Source organism: Erpetoichthys calabaricus, chromosome 2 (genome assembly GCF_900747795.2).
Source record: "Erpetoichthys calabaricus chromosome 2, fErpCal1.3, whole genome shotgun sequence".
NCBI classification, from domain to species: domain Eukaryota; kingdom Metazoa; phylum Chordata; class Cladistia; order Polypteriformes; family Polypteridae; genus Erpetoichthys; species Erpetoichthys calabaricus.
In genome coordinates this window covers 81,754,108-81,774,092 of record NC_041395.2, presented here as the reverse complement: position 1 = coordinate 81,774,092, position 19,985 = coordinate 81,754,108, and the positions used below count along the sequence as shown (strand labels likewise).

At 38.5% G+C, this 19,985-nt stretch overlaps 1 protein-coding gene across 1 annotated transcript in view; it reads right to left on the bottom strand.

The window, feature by feature from the left end:
* Positions 1-19,985, bottom strand: part of tlr18 (toll-like receptor 18) — a 100,628-nt gene that overhangs the window by 28,738 nt on the left and 51,905 nt on the right. The window contains exon 4 of the mRNA XM_028793972.2: positions 16,752-17,182. Coding sequence (XP_028649805.2) covers positions 16,752-17,182 — 431 coding nt within the window. The remainder of the gene's footprint in view (positions 1-16,751; positions 17,183-19,985) is intronic.

The window sequence follows — 19,985 nt, the reverse complement described above, 5'->3', positions numbered from 1 at the left end:
GCGGAAAACATTACAAATTTCCATACTGGTTAACAATGACCACCACCAGTACTGTTAGCCAACAGGGTGCTGGCGGAAATTGGGCTACTGATGGCCGAAGAAGAAGAAGAAGGAGATGGGTGTAACAGAACAAGATGCAGAGGACAGAAAGATATGGAAGAAGATGATCCGCTGTGGCAACCCCTAACGGGAGCAGCCGAAAGAAGACCTTAACAAAGACTTCTTCTTGTCTTCATAAAACTTTTAAAAAATCAGTAGGTAGTGTATTTATGTTTATGAGGTGTGGCGTATCGATATTATGCTAAAATTACTTGTAAACATGAAGGCTTTTTGAAGTACCTAAACCAAAGTGCTACCTTATTTTATTTGCCCTGAATATTCCTCCATAGCCATTTATGACAGGTCAGCCTGTTCCTTCATGTAGATGACATGGTCAGTGAATGTGTTTGTTGTTCACCCTCGCTAACTGCTCTTAAATAGGGTGACAAATGTATGCTGACCAGATTGCCATAGTTCCAAAACTGGACAAAACACAACTCATTAATCTAGCAAGTGTGCTAGTCACAAATAAAATCGATAGCAAGGAGCATTGTGCTCCTTCTAAAAATGCAATGAGCAATGACATGCTTTATTAAATATATTTGCTTGCTAGGCTAGAGACAGAGTATACAGGAGGTAGACATTGCACTGCTTTTCAGTGGGCTGCTACCAGCGTACATTACCCCACCTCCCAGTGAGAGTTGATTTTTACTGATAAATATGATTTTCACAAATTGATTATATATTGATTAAATTGAATGCTGTTCTTGCTAACTGTTAGCTTTTGCCTTTAGCACTCTTAAAAGCCTCTTAATCTGTGACCCTGCCCCAACTGCTACTTTAGTACAAGGACAATTATGGATAGGAAAACCAGTACAATCTACTGTACCAGAATCCTGACTCCTAGGGTCTTGTTTATCAGTAACTGGCAAGGACATGAGAAATGAAACTAATCACACACTTCTGTAATCGACAAGTATGTGTAAGAAGTGTTACTAGCATCTGTAAGCCAGTCATATCCTTCCATGTTTTGAGTGACTCCATGTATATGTCAATAAAGGTATTCTTCTCATCCTGTTCTGGGTTTCTGATTTAACTTTGACACCCCTCATTGAATGTTTTTCTAGTGCAGCATTCTGACCACCCAGTTTGACCAATTTGTTGTCATGCAAATGTAATAACAAAAGACAAGAAAGAGCAAGATGGTTCTACTTCAAACACTGAGACATTGTACATAGTACACAATATTATTTCTTTTCACCTGTTTTTTTAGGTGTTTTGCTTGAAATATTCTGTTTATTGTACAGCCCATGTAAATATACAGCCTGTAAATATCAATACAGTTTGCATTAAGATACAGTAAGCTACAAATCAGTGCATATTGCTTTTGATATAAATCCTTCAAAAATTTGTGATTTTTGCAAGATTACAGATCAAATAATTACATTCAGTTCTGATTGAAGCTATCTTTTTTACAGGATGTGCTACTGGGTGAAATTTTATGTATACCCCAAATTTCCATTATTCCTATTAATCACCTGTTTGAATTAAAAAGAATATAGTTTCCTGCAAAACTGTATTTTTCCAATAACCATCAACAAAAGCCAAGGTTGGTCAATAGGAAAAGCAAGACTTCAACAATATAAATGTTTTACTCCTTGGCAGTTATATGCAGCATGTTCACGAGTAAGGAGCTCCAGTGAACTAATAATATTAACGCCTGATAAAAATTGACAAATATCTTATGCAGAATAGTACTCAGTTACATATTTCTGATACATCCAATTAACAGCACTATAACTGTTAACCATTGTCTTAGGAAATTGTAACACGGGTAATCTGTATATATATAATGCAAAGCTGATCAACTCACTTACTCATCAACAAAAACACTATTTCTTGTTTAGTTAAAAAGTTGAAATTTGTCAAGTTCTAAATCAGTAAATATCCTCAAAGAAAAGTGTCCCCCCCAGTAGAAAAAAAATATCCCCAAAATCTCAAGAATGCCTTTATGGATTTGGTTGAAATTTGTTGACATCATACACTCTTAATAATAACAGTTCTTTAATGCCACTTTATGATTCTTTACTGGGCTAGGTTAAGTGGTTTCTCAAAGAACCACTGCTTGACAAAGCCCTATTTCATTCTAGAAATTGTTCTTTTTATATGAAGTTGGTTCTTTGTGGTTTGAAAAACTTCCTAATGTACAGAGAAAAAACAAAATCATTAATAGGACAGATTAAGTAAACTTGAACACAGTTTGTGTTATTGTATGCGGCAAGATTAAAATCATAAGCCATTGGTAATTCACAAATCTGTTACCAACTTTCAGGTTATTTTTTGTAAGGAACCTGTTACAGATCTAAGTAAAGTTTCTTTCTGGAATGTGGATGGGTCTTTTGGGAACCAAAAATGGTCCCCCTGTGACATTGCTCTGAACAGCCACTCTGGCACCATTAGTTTTAAGAGTGTTAAAAAGACAATTGCCTGACACTTTTCTTTCTCTATATATTTATAATAAAGCTGTAATGAGTGGGGTATTTTTAGGCAGCATGTCCTTACTGGCCTCAGCTGTGATTAAGAAATGTGGTGTGTGGTTCATGCAAATGAACGCTGCAAGCAGAACACCACAACTGATCAAGATGTGGCTGTAAACATACAGTGAAAAATACAGCTGACCTGCACAGGATAAAGAGATGAGGTGCCAAGCTGCATAGACAATGAGATGTGAAGTTGATGAAGATGATCTCCTCGGGTAAATGCAGTACTCCTTGTTCTGTTGGTTTCTTCTTACTTCTCACAATGCAGTATAAAATACATTCAAAATCAAGCCATATTGGGTTGCTGATCACTCTTATATACATAAACATCAATAAATGGGGTATTATAGGGGAGACTTAGTGGTTAAATATATGTAATATTCCAGAAAGCTGGGTGTAACCTTCAGAGGTGGACTGTGATGTACCACTTCGCAAATCAGAAACAAGGACATGCCGATACAGCATACCTGCTCACTTCAAGACCTGAAAAAGACACCAGCCAGAAGTAACAGCAAGGCTTGTTTAGTTTAAATACTTGCACATCTCTCTAAAGCCTGCCAACCCCCATCATAGAAAGAACATGGAGAAAGTGGACATTGTACATAGTTTACAGAAGTATATATTTTCACCTGTACTTATCTATACGGTGCTTGAAAAGCTGAGTTGATTCCATGGAACATTTAAATGTGTAGCATATAAACACCAATGATGTATGTAATAAGTTCATGGAAACCACGATTCAGTGTATGCTGCTTTTGATCTAAAACCACCAAAACTTTATAATGGTACAAGATTACAGATCAAATCATTACATTAAAATCTGACTAAAGCTACCACTTTTACAGTTTCTGCTAAAGGGTGAACTTATATTTTATTTACACCCAAAATTCTCATTATACCTACTAATTACCTGTTTGAATTCAAGAGAATACAATTTCATCTAAAATTATGTTTTACAATAACCAACAACAATTGCCAAGTCAATAGAACCAGGAAGAATTGATCTATGGAAGGAATGTAACATTCATGTGCAATTTATGTAGTATGTTCAAGAGTGGGTGGCTTGGTGGTACAATGGCAACTCTCGGTCTCTTAGTAAGGAGACCAGTTGTTCACTCCCCAGGTCCTCCCCACATGGAGGCTGCATGTTCTCCCCGTGTCTGTGTGGTTTCCTCCCACAATCCAAACACATGCAGGTTACGTGGATTGGTGTCACTAAACTGGCCATTTATGTGTTCACCATCCAAAGGGCTGGCGCCCTGTTCATGGATCATTCCATTCCTGTGCCCTGTTCTTGCTGAGTTAGGTGCCAGAAACCCTGCTCATGATTAAGTGAGCTTAGAAAATCGTAGGGTATGTTCAAAAGTGAGAAGCTCCAGTGAATTAATGTAGGACAAAGTGGGCATTGCCCATTCTGCTAGGCTTTCGTGGCACACCAGTCCTGTTAAGAAAGCAGATTTAACAGGGATGCAGGCATCAATCTGCACCTTCCCTCACTCGAATTCCAAACTTAGGGACTGAACCAAGATGTGCCTGGGCTTCATCTGAAAACAAAGGTGTATATCAGAGAGTTGCACTGACATCTCTCCAGTGACCTTTCTGCAGACCTCTTGAGTCAGAAGGCGCAAATGGAGTCAAGCAAGGACACAGACTTTTAAGTCAAGGAAGGACAACTAAGATGGAAAGAAGAGCTTGCCTATTAGAAAACATTGATTTTGTAAATGGAAGTGACTTTAATCCAATTAGGAGAAGGTTCAGCTTTCCTTTAAAACCACAGGCACCCCATCTTTCAAAATAGAGTGAAGAAAAAGGAAAAGAGGAGAGAATGGGAAGTGAAGAGAGGTTTAAGGATTCTCTCTGAGCACCCTCTCTGCAATTCTCTTCGTGGGGGGAACACTCTAAAATGATTGAAAACATCTCTGAACCTAAAAGCAATGAGAAGCTCTTCCTTGGAAAGCCGAAGCAGACAGACTCTTCTATTTGTGAGTACGAGAGCTGAGATCCATTCCTCTTATCTTATTTTTTTTTTAATTTTCTTTAATTTTATAAAATAAAGTAACATACCATACATGTAAGTCAAGTTTTACAGAACTAGGTTTGAAACAAATCAACTCCCACCCATGAGAAAGAGAGCTAGGCCAACAGAATAAAACTTTAATAGTGGGATAGATAAATAAATAAATAAATCCATCCATCCATTTTCCAACCCGCTGAATCTGAACATAGGGTCACGGGGGTCTGCTGGAGCCAATCCCAGCCAACACAGGGCAGGAACCAATCCCGGGCAGGGTGCCAACCCACCGCAGGACACACACAAACACACCAAGCACACACTAGGGCAAATTTAGAATCACCAATCCACCATGTCTTTGGACTGTGGGAGGAAACCCACGCAGACATGGGGAGAACATGCAAACTCCACGCAGGGAGGACCCAGGAAGCGAACCCAGGTCCCCAGGGCTCCCAACTGCGAGGCAGCAGCGCTACCCACTGTGCCACCGTGCCGCCCTAAAAAAATAAATAAATAAATAAATAAATAAATAAAGAAAGAAAGAAAGAAAGAAAGAAAGAAAGAAAGAAAGAACGAACGAACGAACGAACGAACGAACGAACGAACGAACGAACGAAAGAAAGAAAGAAAGAAAGAAAGAAAGAAAGAAAGAAAGAAAGAAAGAAAGAAAGAAAGAAAATCTGCTTCCTCAATTTAAATGCTTATTCTAAAATGTTATTGATTAGATTCTGCCAGGTTTTGAAAACGTTTTGTACAGATCCTCTAAGTGAGAAATTGATTTTTTCTAGTTTCAAATAGTATATAACATCAGTTACCCACTGACTTAGAATAGATGAGTTAGGATTTTTCCAATTGAGCAAGATAAGTCTGCATGCCAATAGTGTAGTAAAGGCAATCACAGTTTGTTTGTCCTTCTCCACTTTAAGCCCATCTGGAAGTACCCCAAACACAGCTGTTAGTGAATTAGGAGGGATTGTGACACCAAGGCTGTCTGAGAGGCATTTAAAGGTTTTGGTCCAGAATGATGTTAATTTGGTGCAGGCCCAAAACATGTGACCCAGTGAGGCTGGAGCTTGATTGCAAAGTCCACAGGTTGGATCTTGCCCTGGAAACATTTTGGACAGTTTTAAATGAGACAAATGTGCTTGATATATAATTTTAATTTGAATAATTGTATGCTTTGTGAATATGGAGTGAATTCTGTGCATTGCTACCTTCCACTCCTTTTCTGAAATGTTGAGTGAGAGATCCTTATCCTACTGTACTCTGGGATCTTTGAAAGGGAGGGACTTTAAAAGGTTTTATATATTGCAGAAATGCTGTCTGAGTCCCCAAGACTGATCAATATTTCTTCCGGAACAGAAGTAGGTGGGAGATTAGGAAAATTGGGCAGGGTTCATTTAACAAAGTTTCTAATTTGAAGATAGTGAAAGAAATGTGTTGCTGGAAAGTTAAATTTGGAGTGTAATTGTTTGTAGGATGCAAAGACGTTGTCTATGTACAGATCTCTAAGCGATTTAATCCTGAATGTTTTCCAGACATTAAAAACTGCTTACATTTGAGAGGGTGGAAAAAGGTGGTTCTCGTGCAGAGGTACCACAAATAAAAACTTCTCTGTCTTAAAATACTTCCTACATTGGTTCCATATTCTAAGTGAGTGAAGCACAGTTGGGCTGTTAGTATACTGGTGATAACTTGTAATTATTGGGGTACACAGCAATGAATATAAAGAAGTATTGCAGAATTTTATTTCTATTGCGGACCAAGCCCTGTGTGTGTTCATCTATTTGTGTCCATGTCCAGATTTTTATAGCTTGTATATTTGCCACCCAGTAATAATATTGAAAGTTAGGTAGAGTCATGCCGCCTTCCACCTTAGGTCTTTGCAGGGTCACCCTTTGGATACATGGATGTTTTGAATTTGAAATAAATGAGATTATGATTGAATCTAACTTCTTAAAAAATGATTTATTGATGTATATTAGAATGTTTTGAAATAGAAAAAGAGAAGCTTAGGAAGGATATTCATCTTGACAAAGTTAATTCTTTCAGCTAAAGTGAGATGGAGGGTAGATCATCTATGCAAGTCTTGCTTAGGTTTTTCCATATCTAGCTGAGATTCATTCTGCCAAGCTACGCACTGAGCCCTGTTTGATTAATTATTATTTCAAGGAGGGAACTTCAACATTTAAAGTCTTGTGTCATATAAACAAATGCCTTTTCCCAATGATGTGACGAAAGACAGCAGAAGACAAGCTGAGGAAGCAGAAGCACAGCACTGACAAGGATCATGCAGAAATGAGAAAGAGTGCACTCCAATGCATGAAGAATCCTCTGCTTGAACCCAGAGAAGCAACGAAGCAACAACTCTACACAACATTGGATATCACCTTTAAAGACTTGTTATCATAAAACTATTTATTCATGTCAAGATAAAGTATAACTCTTAATACCAGTAAACAGCCAGACTATATGTTATATATTTGTTTGTCTAGTCTGTCTGTGGCCAGTCTAATATGTGAACATACAGTATATATGCTGTTATCATATTTCTATAATCCTTGTGTTTATCAATAAATTGCATTATTCGGCTTCTTAAAATGAGTGTGCTTCAGTTACCTTGATATAAGTCTAAAGGGCGGAAACCTGCCTCCTACAACAGAAAATGGTAAGGTAAGAAAAGTAGCAGCCTTGCCAAATTATTTAATTAATTACCAGTATTACTAAATGAAGTAACACACAATAACCAAAGATAACAAGGTTACTCAGCCATTACAGTCAAATCACTCACTAATTAGATACATATTTCATAAACATATACAATATACACATGATTAAAAACCCTTTAATGAACACCAAGACCCCTATGGAGGCTTGCTGCAATGTTTGTCCTTAGCTTCAATTTCTCTTTAGACACATGTCTTTAACCAGTATTCATGTTACTCCTTGGGTCCTCTAAAGCGTAATAAAATTTTTCAGTACCTGTTCTCTAATCAGTATTCTGTTGGACCCAAAAGACAAGCTCCCAAACATACACACCCACCTTACAACCCCGTCCTTAAATAATTCTTATTAAAGACGTCAAGCAGCATCTTCTGCAATTGGTCCAATATGATTGCACATCACATCTTATTAGTATGCAACATTCAATCACAGTGGGTTTAATTTGGCTTTTTTGACACTGATCAGCATGAATATATCCTTTAATGTCAAAGTTAGAATAAATCTCTGCACAGTGACCTAAATTAATTATACATTAAAACACAAAACAATGTAAATCAAGATCAGACGTCTGTAGTTAATGGGTTTCAGTTCACTGCAATATAAATGCACTTCTCTATATGTATTGTCTCCAACTCAGCATCATGGCCTAACTTATACAATGAACACAAGCAACTCCATGATAAGGTGATTGAAAGGCACAAGTCAGAGGATGGAGACATGGAAATATCACTGAATATTCCTTAGAGTGTGATTCAATCTGCCATTAAGAAATGGAAAGAGTTTGGCAAAGCTGTACACGTGGTACAATGTACTCCTCTGAAAAGGCCTCAGTGGGTTTTATTTAGAATCTAGTAGCATCTGTTCATATTCAAGCTAGTGATAGTGCTTCACAGCCATAATAAATTCCATCCATCCATTATCCAACCTGCTATATCCTAACTACAGGGTCACAGGGGTCTGCTGGAGCCAATCCCAGCCAACACAGGGTGCAAGGCAGGAAACAAACCCTGGGCAGGGTGCCAGCCCACCGCAAGGCGCGCACACACACACACCAAGCACACACTAGGGACAATTTAGAATCGCCAATGCACCTAACCTGCATGTCTTTGGACTGTGGGAGGAAACCGGAGCACCCGGAGGAAACCCACGCAGACACAGGGAGAACATGCAAACTCCATACAGGGAGGACCCGGGAAGCGAACCCAGGTCTCCTAACTGCGAGGCAGCAGTGCTACCCACTGCGCCACCATAATAAATTGCATGAACAACATGTTTAGTTGTGTCTAGTGTATCCAGAGAGGGAGAATACTGCTCGTCTTAAACAAACTGCTATTGATGACCTCTACAGGTTAAAACCGCAGTTGGAAGAAGCACAGGACTGGTATTGGTACATATCTGGAACAAACAAGGCAGCACTGCAACACAGTCTGCAAATTCACTTTGAGCTCTTCATTCCTTTCTTTGCAATATTAACAATGTTACTTTAATAAAAGGATAATATATTGGAAGAATTCTAAACTATATACTTATACTGTATATGTTTCTCTATAAAAAAACACACTTTGTATACTGTGGTAAACAAAAAATATGTCCGTATCAGAAAAATTATTTTCTTAACTAATATCTGTACTTCAGCTCCCAGCTTTGAACGTAAGCCATGTTTGCTCTGTTCATTAGCTCCACTTGCTAACAAAACTTGCTTCTATCAGCATATCCCATTTCAGCCATGACTAGATTACAACATATTTGTGGAGGTGGTAGTGCACATACTTTCCAAATGAAATACCTCATACCCATGGATAAACAGGAAAGTTACTTACTGGCCAGCCAGATTGTGCAATTTGTCTGAGCAGTCTGCTCAGTCACTTGTTCTACCCAGAAAATAGTTTGATTCATCTCCTGAGCAATTCACTCTTTTCGTCTGACCCTGTGAATTACGTCGGAGCTGAGAGAGGACAAAATGAGACACGAGATCACCTGGAAGTGCCATTAGTCATTGTCTTTTGGGACAGAGGTCCTCTATTACAGTGCTTCTCAAGTTTAATTCTGGGAGTCCCTGTGTCTACAGTTTCAGTGAGTCTTTTAACATGGAATTTATCTCATTATTTAATTAGCTCATCTTTTTACTTCAATTATTTTTGTCTTACGTAAAGGACAGTAGTGTGCTAAATGTATTTGCAGTACCTATAAATAGTATTCTCTCCCTTGGAACTTACACATTTTACAAGTTTCACAAAAGGCATATGATAGACTCTTAGTGAGATGTCATTGGCTTTCTCTGTGCTGTTGTCTCATAAAGCTCTGACTGGTGAAGCACCTGGACAACAGTTGTCTTTATTGTCACTCCAGTCTGAGCCACTGTAGCTTGTAACTAATTAAGAGTTATCAGAAGTCTGTTGTGGCCCCTTTACTAGCCTTCGTCTTGCACAATCACTCAGCTTTTTGTGAATCACACATTTGCCAACTATAAAGAATGGCAGAGTGACATGTATTGACACTTTTATGACAATTATATACCCACCCATTTCTGAACACTCTAACAAGTTCAGAGGCACAGGGACCAAGCCAATCCTTTGAGAGGAGCAGTGAAGTCGCTGTCTGTGCAATTCTATCACGACAATGTATATTGGATTCAGTAGCTACTCTATATTGACCAAGTGTGTGTGTGTGTGCACTGAAATGGACGGACTCCCCATTCAGGCCTGCTTCTTCTCTGTACTGATCCTGATTCCTCTGTATTGTCATCTTATCCTGTCAGTCTGGTCCCATGCCCAGAAAGTTCATGTTTATGTAAGGATGCCTATCAATGTTCTTTCATTGTACATTTCCATGTATTGAGGCAGTTTGTATTTTACCTTGTTAATTTGAGGTGAACTGTTGTTGGTTGTGTTAAACAATTTATGATGGTGCTAAACATTGATTGATTGCCTTTGGAACTGTTCATTGTCTGATCTACGCAGATCATTATTAGCAGGTCCAACCAGACCTGGATGTATTCAAGTACAGTATGTGAAGTAAAAGCCTTTCCAACAACTCAGCATGAAGGTTGCACAATAGGGGCCATGTCACATTCAGGCCCGGCCTTTTAAATAATGTTGCCTGAGGCAAGGTAAAAAGTAGGAAAACAAACAACAATACCACATGCTTTGAAAGATACATGTGATGTTTTGATGCTTAGAAATTTGCATTTTGGCCAGGGGTTAGAAAAGTTTTCTTTTTTTTGGCAAATTTAAACTTTTTTACTTATAAAATGTATATATTTCTCACAGTTTGTAAAGGTAATGTATAAATAAAGCACTGGATGTGTATTTAATTCTTAAGGTTCACACTCAACTATATTATACTATTATTTTGTATGCCTAATCCTACAGTCCAGCACTAGCATGCAGAGTGTAAGCAGAGAGCACTTTCAAGAGCAAGTCGAGCAGGATTATTGTAAAGGGACCACAGGTGAGGGTTTTACAAGAGGCCAGAAGGATCAAATTTCTGTCTTCTCTCAATTCATGTCTAAGCCATTGATCAAGATGAAGACCATTTACCATGCTGACTCCCCCTGTCTTCTGCCACATCATCCTCCGGTCTCTCTAAAAGGATGATCACAGCAGGCATGTTCCATCTCTTATGACCCATTATTGTGAATTACCTTACCTTGCTTAAAATTCTACATTAAATGGGTTTTCCCTAAAACCTTTTCAGACCATTTGTGCTTTATCTTTATTTTATTTTGCAGGTAACAGATAGATAGATAGATAGATAGATAGATAGATAGATAGATAGATAGATAGATAGATAGATAGATAGATAGATAGATAGATAGATAGATAGATAGATAGATAGATAGATAGATAGATAGATAAACTATATTGTCAAAAGTATTGTGACACCTGACCATTATGCCAACAGGATCTTTAATGACATTGCATTCAAATACTTAGACTTTAATATGGAGTTGGTGCCCCCTTTGCAACTACTGTATAACAGCTTTTACTCTTCTTGGAAGGCTTTCAACAAGATTTTGGAGTATTTCTGTGGGAATTTGTGCCCATTCATTCTGTAGAGCATTTAAGAGGTCAGGTACTGATGTTGGATGAATAGACCTGGCTTGCAATCTCCATTATAGTTCATCCCAAAGGTGTTCAATGGGGTTGAGATCAGGGTTCAGTGCAGGCCAGACCTTGCTTTGTGCAATGGGACCTTCATAAAGCTGTTTCCACAAAGTTGGAAGCATAGCATTGTCCAAAATGCCTTGGTTTGCTGAAGCATTAAGACTGCCTTCACTGGAAGTAAGGGGTCTAGCCCAAACCTTAAAAACACACCCCCATCATTCTCCCTCCTCCACCAAAACTCACAGTTGGCACAATGCAGTCAGGCAAGTAACATTCTCCCGGTACCTACCAAACCCAGACTCGCTCATCTGACTGCCAAAAAGAGAAGCGTGATTTGTTACTTCATGGAACACATTTCCACCACTCCATGTGACGCTTGGCATTGGACTTGGTGTTGTGAGGCTTGCATGCATCTGTTTGGCCATGGAAACCCATTCAATGAAACTCCCTCTGAACAGTTTTTGTGCTTACATTAATGCCAGTGGAAGTTTTGAACTCTTCAGCTATGGAATCAGCAGAGCATTGGCGACATATGCACACCATGCACATTAGCAGTCATTGACCCCACTCTGTGAATTTTCTACTCCTTAACACTTCCACTTTCCAATAATACTAGTTACAGTTGACTGTGGAATATCCAGCAGGGATGAAATTTCATGGACTGTCTTATTACAAAGGAGGCATTCTATCACAGTGCCTCCCTTAAAGTCACTGTGCTCTTCAGAACGACCCATTTTGTTTCACAGATATTTATAAATGGAGAAATAGAAAAATGTAATCTTAAAATTGGTAATCTACATGTACTAGAAAAAACTATAAGCACATGAGAAAATAAGTATTGTATTTCACTAAGCATCAGAAATGTAAGAGCTAGGATTATATATTTATGTATTATTATCCTGTATAAGCTGGAAAAAAACAATATTTCGTAAGCCAAAGGTCTGGGATATATTTACACTACTGTTTGTTAAAATATGTATTCAAAAAGAATCATGATCATATATGAAAATAAACATTGTGTCTTAGTACACAGTAGTATAGTATGGGTTAAATCACAAAAAAGCCTGCAAATTTTATTATTTTTCTGTTTGCAGCTGCAAACCACCAATATCTTGCTGTTAAGTTTAAAACTTCAGTCAAGGACACTGTGTACTTTGAAAGAGCTAAACAGGCCATTGTTTTTAGAAATGTAGCTACTGAGAGTTTAACCATGAGAGAAAGCCAAATAGGCCATTTGCTTTCACATGCAGCGGCTAGACCTCTGCCTCCCTGTCTGCCTGCTTGGACACTAACATGAGATGATGATGAGACAAGGAAAGTATGTTCTTTAAGAAACAGCACCATTGTCTTAGAGATGCAGCTCCCTAGACCTTTTAGCCTTAAGGGATGTTTGTGCAAGAAGAAACTATTCATTTGAGCCTCCCAGTATCTTATGTGTGGGTCCTGCTGGTACCACTTGCTGGTGGGAATTGATCAATAAACAAGTCTCAGACTGCACAGGATAAGGAGTAATGCTGAAAATTTTCAGTCAGATGATGGACATAGGGTCAGGTGATGGGAATTAGGTAATGGTGGCAGGAACTGGTTAGGTTCTTGGTGAAGGCCTGCCAAGTGTGTATGATGACCAGGACAAAGCACTATTCTCATTAGGCTGGAAATATTGGTGGAACTAATTGGAGGCAGGTCCAAAGCTACAAGTCAACTGGGAGTCAGATGAGGATGAGTAATGGGTACTAAAATAAGAACTGTAATAAAAAAATGGTTTGCCCATCCTTGGCCGGTCAGTTCATTTGAACTGGGACCATGTGTGCATCAAGTAATAAAGCTTGATTCTGCTGCTTGTCCTGAGACTCCGAGTGCCTTCTTTGGGGCTGAGGGTGCCTGTGCCTGCCTGCTTCAACAGATACTGCATGGCTTGGTGCTCGATTTTATACACCTGTGGCAATGTGTCTGATGGAAACACCTGAAATTAATAATTAAGAGCTGAATCCCAATACTTTGTCCATATAATGTAGATAAAACTTTATTTGTCCCCAGGCGGAAATTTGGCTAACAACAGAAACTCAGTAAACAAACAAACAAACAAACAAACAAATAAATAAATGAATATGATGATTATATTGTGACAAACAACAAACCCCTCTCATATACACACCAGAATGACTAAAAAGTGAAAAATTCCTGACTTGGCAGTTCCAGTCGCAGTGAGGCATTATGCAGGTGTATTGCTGTTTGCATAAAGGAGCCACAGTGACATTTCTTTTAGAAGATTAGAACATTATTTTTAGAACAATCTAGAATAGAATAGGCAATTCAGCCCAGCAAAGCTTACCAGTCTTATGCACTTAATTCTTCTACAGTAATATCAAGTCTAATTTTGAAAGTCCCTAAAGTCTTACTCTCTAACATGCTACATGGAAACTTATTCCAAGTGTCTATGGTTCTCTGTGGGAAGAACAACTTCCAAATGTTAGTGTGAAATTTACCCTGAACAAGTTTCCAACTGTGTCCCTGTGTTCTTGATGAACTCATTTTTAAATAACTGTCTCAATCCACTGTACTAATTCTCTCATAATTTTAAACACTACAATTGTCAAACTTAACTGGTGGATAATTTGTTGTCTGAAAGTATTGCAGTATGCTTTTTGGTTTTTTGTCATTCAAGCAATATATCTCCCACAAATGTCTTTCCTTTGACTAAGTTGAATATTTTGGCATACCTCTCTCCATTAATTATAGCTCAGCCATGCCCATGTCATATATCCCACTGGCATGCATTACTGAAACAGCAGTCTTTCTTGCCATTGCACCCCTGAGCCTTCTTGCTCAGCTTTGTCGGGCAGCTTTTGAGCTCCTCCGCTTAAAGAGCAGCATTATCTCACTCCTTCCACTAGGTGACCGTGTGCTACCACCTAATGAACTTGAAGGAATTTACTTACCTTCGACTCACCTCATCCTTAAAACAGTATCATGTTCGCAACCTTCCTGACATAGAGCCATGTGCTTCCCACTGGTAGTGAACAGGTATCCTGCCCTCTTGGCAGCCAACACTGGTCTCATTCTATCTGCACTAAAAGAGTCAGGAATCCCTGAATCCTGCTGAAGTGCCTTTCCTCTATTGACCTGGACAAATACAGCATGTTTACTTGCTGCTGGCACTTCTGTTTCACTGGTTTGTCAGCCCTTTGTCCTTTCTGGAAACCCATTGCACGTAAAGGTGATTGTGCCCCCTGGTGGTGCTCTTTCAACCCCACAGTAATGGAATGTTAATTTGAATCTCTAGCAGTAATGATTTTCTTCTCTCCCTTACTATTCCATAAGGTCCTGGTCATGTCATTTGCCAAACTTCTTCAACTCCTTGTTTACTGAGCAACTTGTCAAAATGGGGCTGGTGGTTTTTATTTACATGGGATAATATACTGAATATTTAACAGATTGGATGAGTTTCATATGAAGTCGTGTGAAAAAAAGTGGATTCAGACAGAGACAGAAATGTGTGTCTAATCAGCTAACCATCCGCAGTGGGGGGATGGATTCCAGAGCAATAGGTTCAACTTTGGTCTTTTCTGAAGTTTTTTGGGGTTTCTCTTGGGTTATGCATAGAAGGAGGGGGGGAGGGTAAACATTAACATTATACAAAGATATTGTATGTTTTTACCTGCATTATTATCAATCTTTAATTTAATATTGTTTTTTGTATCAGTAAGGTGCTGCTGGAGTATGTGAATTTCCCCTTGGGATTAATAAAGTATCTATCTATCTATCTATCTATCTATCTATCTATCTATCTATCTATCTATCTATCTATCTATCTATCTATCTATCTATCTATCTATCTATCTATCTATCTATCTATCTATCTATCTATCTATATGGGACAGAATTCATCCATAATGTTCGTAACTAACAGTTGGGCATTGTAAAAAGGGTAAGTAATATGTGCTTTTTCACAAAAGGTGAATCTGAGTTAAGACTTAATTAAATAATTTTGTAAAACAAAAATGGTGAATCGTTTACTACCAAATTGAAGTTCAAACAGTAATGCAGTACATTGACAATACAGTATCAATATGAATTTTAATTTTCTTTCAAACAAATCCAGCTTTTAGTTCCAATAAGCAACTGTCTGCTTGCAGTCTTCATATTCACACTGGGCATTGTCCAATTCATGCTACACTTTGTAAATGGATGAAGAAAGCATTGCCTTGCATTACTAATGAGGAGGCGTTTATTTGAGTTTCGACATACACAAGAAGTTTGGAAAAATCTTAACCATCCATTTTTTGAAGTCAGTTTTACCATTACACGATTTTCCTTTATTTTTATGATGCATGAACGATGTGCCCCAGCAGCACCAGCTGTAAGGCAAGAGTAAACAATGGTCAAGGTGCCAATCTATCACAGGGGACAGTCATGCACTCACCCAATTGTCATCCACTGATTCATCCATGTTTTATACTGGCTTCGTCTAATTACGTTTTATTGGGGCTTGAGTCTATCCTACCAGAGCAGGACACAAGATTGAAGCCCACCCTGGACAAGGCACCAACTAGTACATCACAGGGTACATTCATGCGCACACCAGACTGGGATGACTTTGGGTTGCCATTCGCCCACTTATTTACTAGACCTGCTTTAACCAGTCCAGCATTCTGGGGCTGTTGTCTGTCTCAGCAGCACTGGATGCAAGTCATTAACCAACCCATCACTCTGTCACAAGACACACTCATGTGATTGCTAATCCCGGGCTAATTTAGAGCCAAAAAGTATGGTAAAATTCATTGCTTTGGTATAGGGGATAAAAGTAGAGGAACCACAGGAGCCTTATGCAGGTATAGAGAGAATGTACAGACATGACACAAACTGCAACAAAAACAACACTATTAAGACTTTATATTCTTCAATTATAAAATGCATGCAGCTTGTCATGTCCACTCTAAAACTGGATTAAGTGGTTTTCAAAAATAGGTGAACAGACATTAATGCTGCTTTGAGAAATGAAAAGGGAGCCTGTATCAAAATATATCTTCCTTCTGAACTTTATGAAATAATATTTTAAAACAAGTCAATACAAAAAAACACAGAATAACATTAAAAAAATGTGCAGTCTGACATCAGATACCTTCAGTCTGACTCAATTTCAAAAACACACAAGATAATACCTTTGCAGTAAAAAAGTTACCTTCATATACTTAAAAAAGCCAGCTACTCTTTCTTGAGTAAATAGATGCTTTGGTTTTTGTAAACCAACTGCTGCCATTGTAAATGTTACACATAAAACGTCATAGTGCTGTGTCTATAATGAATTATTATTATTATTATTATTATAACATTATAACATTGTCCTCATTGTGTGGAAGATCATCCAAAATCTGCTCAGGCTGTGGCAGTTCTCCATTCATGTCCAATTCATCAGTCTGGACTTTTGCTGACACCTCTGTGACAGAGACGGAGCCTGAAGATTGTCTTCCATGTCGACTTCCTTCCCCTGTAGGGGGCAAAGAACTGCCCAAGATGCTGCGCAGCTGAGCCCAGAAAAAGACCTGCCGATTGAGCTCCAGAGGCCACTCCAGATATGTCTTACTCCTCAGCATCTTCTTCAGCTTGCAGTATTTGTTGGGCAGGGACTCTGGATCAATGATCTCCTTGACAATTAGAATTATGTCATTGAAAGGTTTGCCAATGGCCCTCTGGTGTGTGAAGTACAGTTCATAATTACACCACTCACTGTTGACAAAATGATGCGACAGGATGAACATCACCTATGGAGAGTATGAAATATAATTATAGTTCATGTACTGAGGACCATTTTTGTTCTAAATCATCATAAATACAATAACTACATAACACAAAAGCCACCTATATGTGATATTTCAAACAATGGAGGTATTAGCAATGGCTACATAACCAGCTGACAGGGGCTTCCAGAGCAGTAATAACATTTAAAGGGCTGAGGTGCTGCAGAACCAGTATGTAATATGTAAATATGAAACTTTAACTGGGCTGTTGTATCAGGTTCTACAGCAGGTGGTGGATATATTGTGTTGTGTTTATAATATTTTTAGTTTGTTTGCATGTTGTACTCATTTTGTACTCGTTATGTCTCCACTGCACAGGTGTGCCATCATTCTTGCAGCCCTAACATAAGCATTGCCATATCATTCAAGTATTAAATGTATGATTGCCACAGATATGTACAGCAGGTTTTAAACACTGAAAGTAGGGTACCAGACTATTGGCTCTGTATCAATCCATCTATTGTCAAATTCAGTAAATCTGAGGCTGAACTCTATATGGATGCAGGAATAAACCCCAGACAGGATGCCACAGCTGCACATTCCTGGTAATGAAAGATGGGAGTGCCCAAAGAAAAACCCATTCAGACCTGGGCAGATCATACAAAGACAGTAACTGGGATGGGATCTGAACTCAGCCTTTGTGGAGCTAAGCACTGCACAACTGTGCCACCCTTAAATTCTTTCATCATTAACAGTTAACTCAAACCAAGCAGTAGATGCCTTCAAAGTCACCAGTTAAACAGTGACAGGCTATTTGAATCCTAGTCATTTTGCTGCGTCTTCATGCCTGAAGATGATGATTGTTTTGCCTCCGTAGAAGTCTGTTGTTGTGTATTGCCAGCTAGGAAAATGAATCTTTCAAATTTTTGTTATCAGAACATACGCAGTGCTATTTGTTGGAGGTAAATTCCACATAGCGTGTGTGAAGGTGTAGCTGATACAGTCAAGGGGTGCAGAATGTAAGTTAGCTTATCTTATTCACGCAGAATCCTCACTCCTAGCATATCCATGTGCCAAGATCCAGGTATGTAATTCAGTCTGACTGTGTACTGCTCTCTCACGCTAACCTGTACGCAAACTCTGATACAGTTGGAGCTTTCTAACTGCGTTCACCACATAAAGTGCGTAATAAAGCAAGTATTAATAAAAATCTTAGCTTGGCTGACGTGTATTATCATAATTCAAAATTCAATGGCACCCTTCCCATTTCAGTGGTCATGTTAATATTTAAAAAAGAATTAATTTGACAAAGCTCTCAGTTGAAAGTCTAATGCTGGAAATCTCCAGAATGTCTTTTGCTTTATCAGGTGTGGGATAGCAGGTCATCCTCCTCCACCACAGAAAGATGGATCTCTATGGCTGGAGGCCAGAAATTGGTGCCTCTGCCCTACTCCTTAACTATAATTTATTTTGTGTCCATGGGGATTACCGTGTACACTCACTTTGTTTTCTTCCATTTCTCTCATCCTTGTAACTCCTTCAACACAAGGTTCAGCTGAGGTGAAAGTAAGTATTGTGAGTGGTCTTTGACGTATTTACCTATCCTTATTATTTACCAAAATGGTTTGACACTTTTCCCCTTTTTTATCCCTGTGGATGAATTTTTGTCTGCTTAATTAAGAAAAGTCATGTGTAGAAAAATAATTAAATGTTGTGAGCATATAACTGGATGACTTCAAGTGTAGATTATGTGAAACAAGTAATGGGAGCTTGGACATTTTAAAATGTTTGCTGTTGTCCATCACTGGACACCATAGGCCGTCATTCTATTGGAAATGCTCTTATCTACATTCTCCATGAAAATGTGAGATTAAATTTTGTTCTCTTATTACTATAAACTATATGAGGTAAGCAACATATAACAAACATAATTTTTGGGTGGAGTGTTCATTTTAAGGTATATTAACATTGTCAGGCAGATATTAATAGTAGCCACTGTGCCTTGTGGGCATTTTCAAGCTAGCTTGGAATCCTGGAATGTCTGGTTTCATTTTACTTTGAAACTGTTGTTGTAATCATATTAGAGGAATGAATACAATTGGAGTAAGAGAGTTTAGGCAAATAATGAGTAGGTACAAATACCTTAACTGATACATTACATACATTTAAATAAAACCTTCTGTGAATAATCCTCAGCACATCTTCCCTCTTAATTCTTGTCTTTTTGTTTTATTGCTTTATGGGAGCTTCTGCTATGTGAAAACCTGCCACAACAGAATCTGAATTTCAACCGATTATAGCATAACTGTACTGTGAGGTCCTGAGGCGCAGACAGCTTAGTCCCAGGCTTCTTCAGTGACAGCTTTCCTGACACTATGAGGAAGATTACACCAATTTTTCCTAAAGATTACCTAATTTTCCTGTCAACACAGATATTAATGGCAGATTGTCAATTAATCAACAAATCATACACAAATACTGACTAAGCCTGAGTCAGTTCTCTTTTTAAATCCTAAACCCTAAAAATAAAAGGGCAGCCCAGCAAGACTGCTCCCTGATTACACCAGAACACTAAATGCTTTCCACCACATAATGACATCATTTAATAAAATGACTTGGAGAATTGGATAGGCTTTAGTGATTATTCCACCAGTCTAACCGCTTAGTCACTAACCCAAATCAGAAATGTATTCTACACCTTTTTGTTTGTCTTTCTCGCATCAAGAATGAGCTCCACTTGTCAGCAGACTGATTTCCCTTCCTGTGCACAAGTCACCCCGTTCCTTCCTGCCTTTCATTTTTCAGCAATTTTGATAACTGTTTCTAT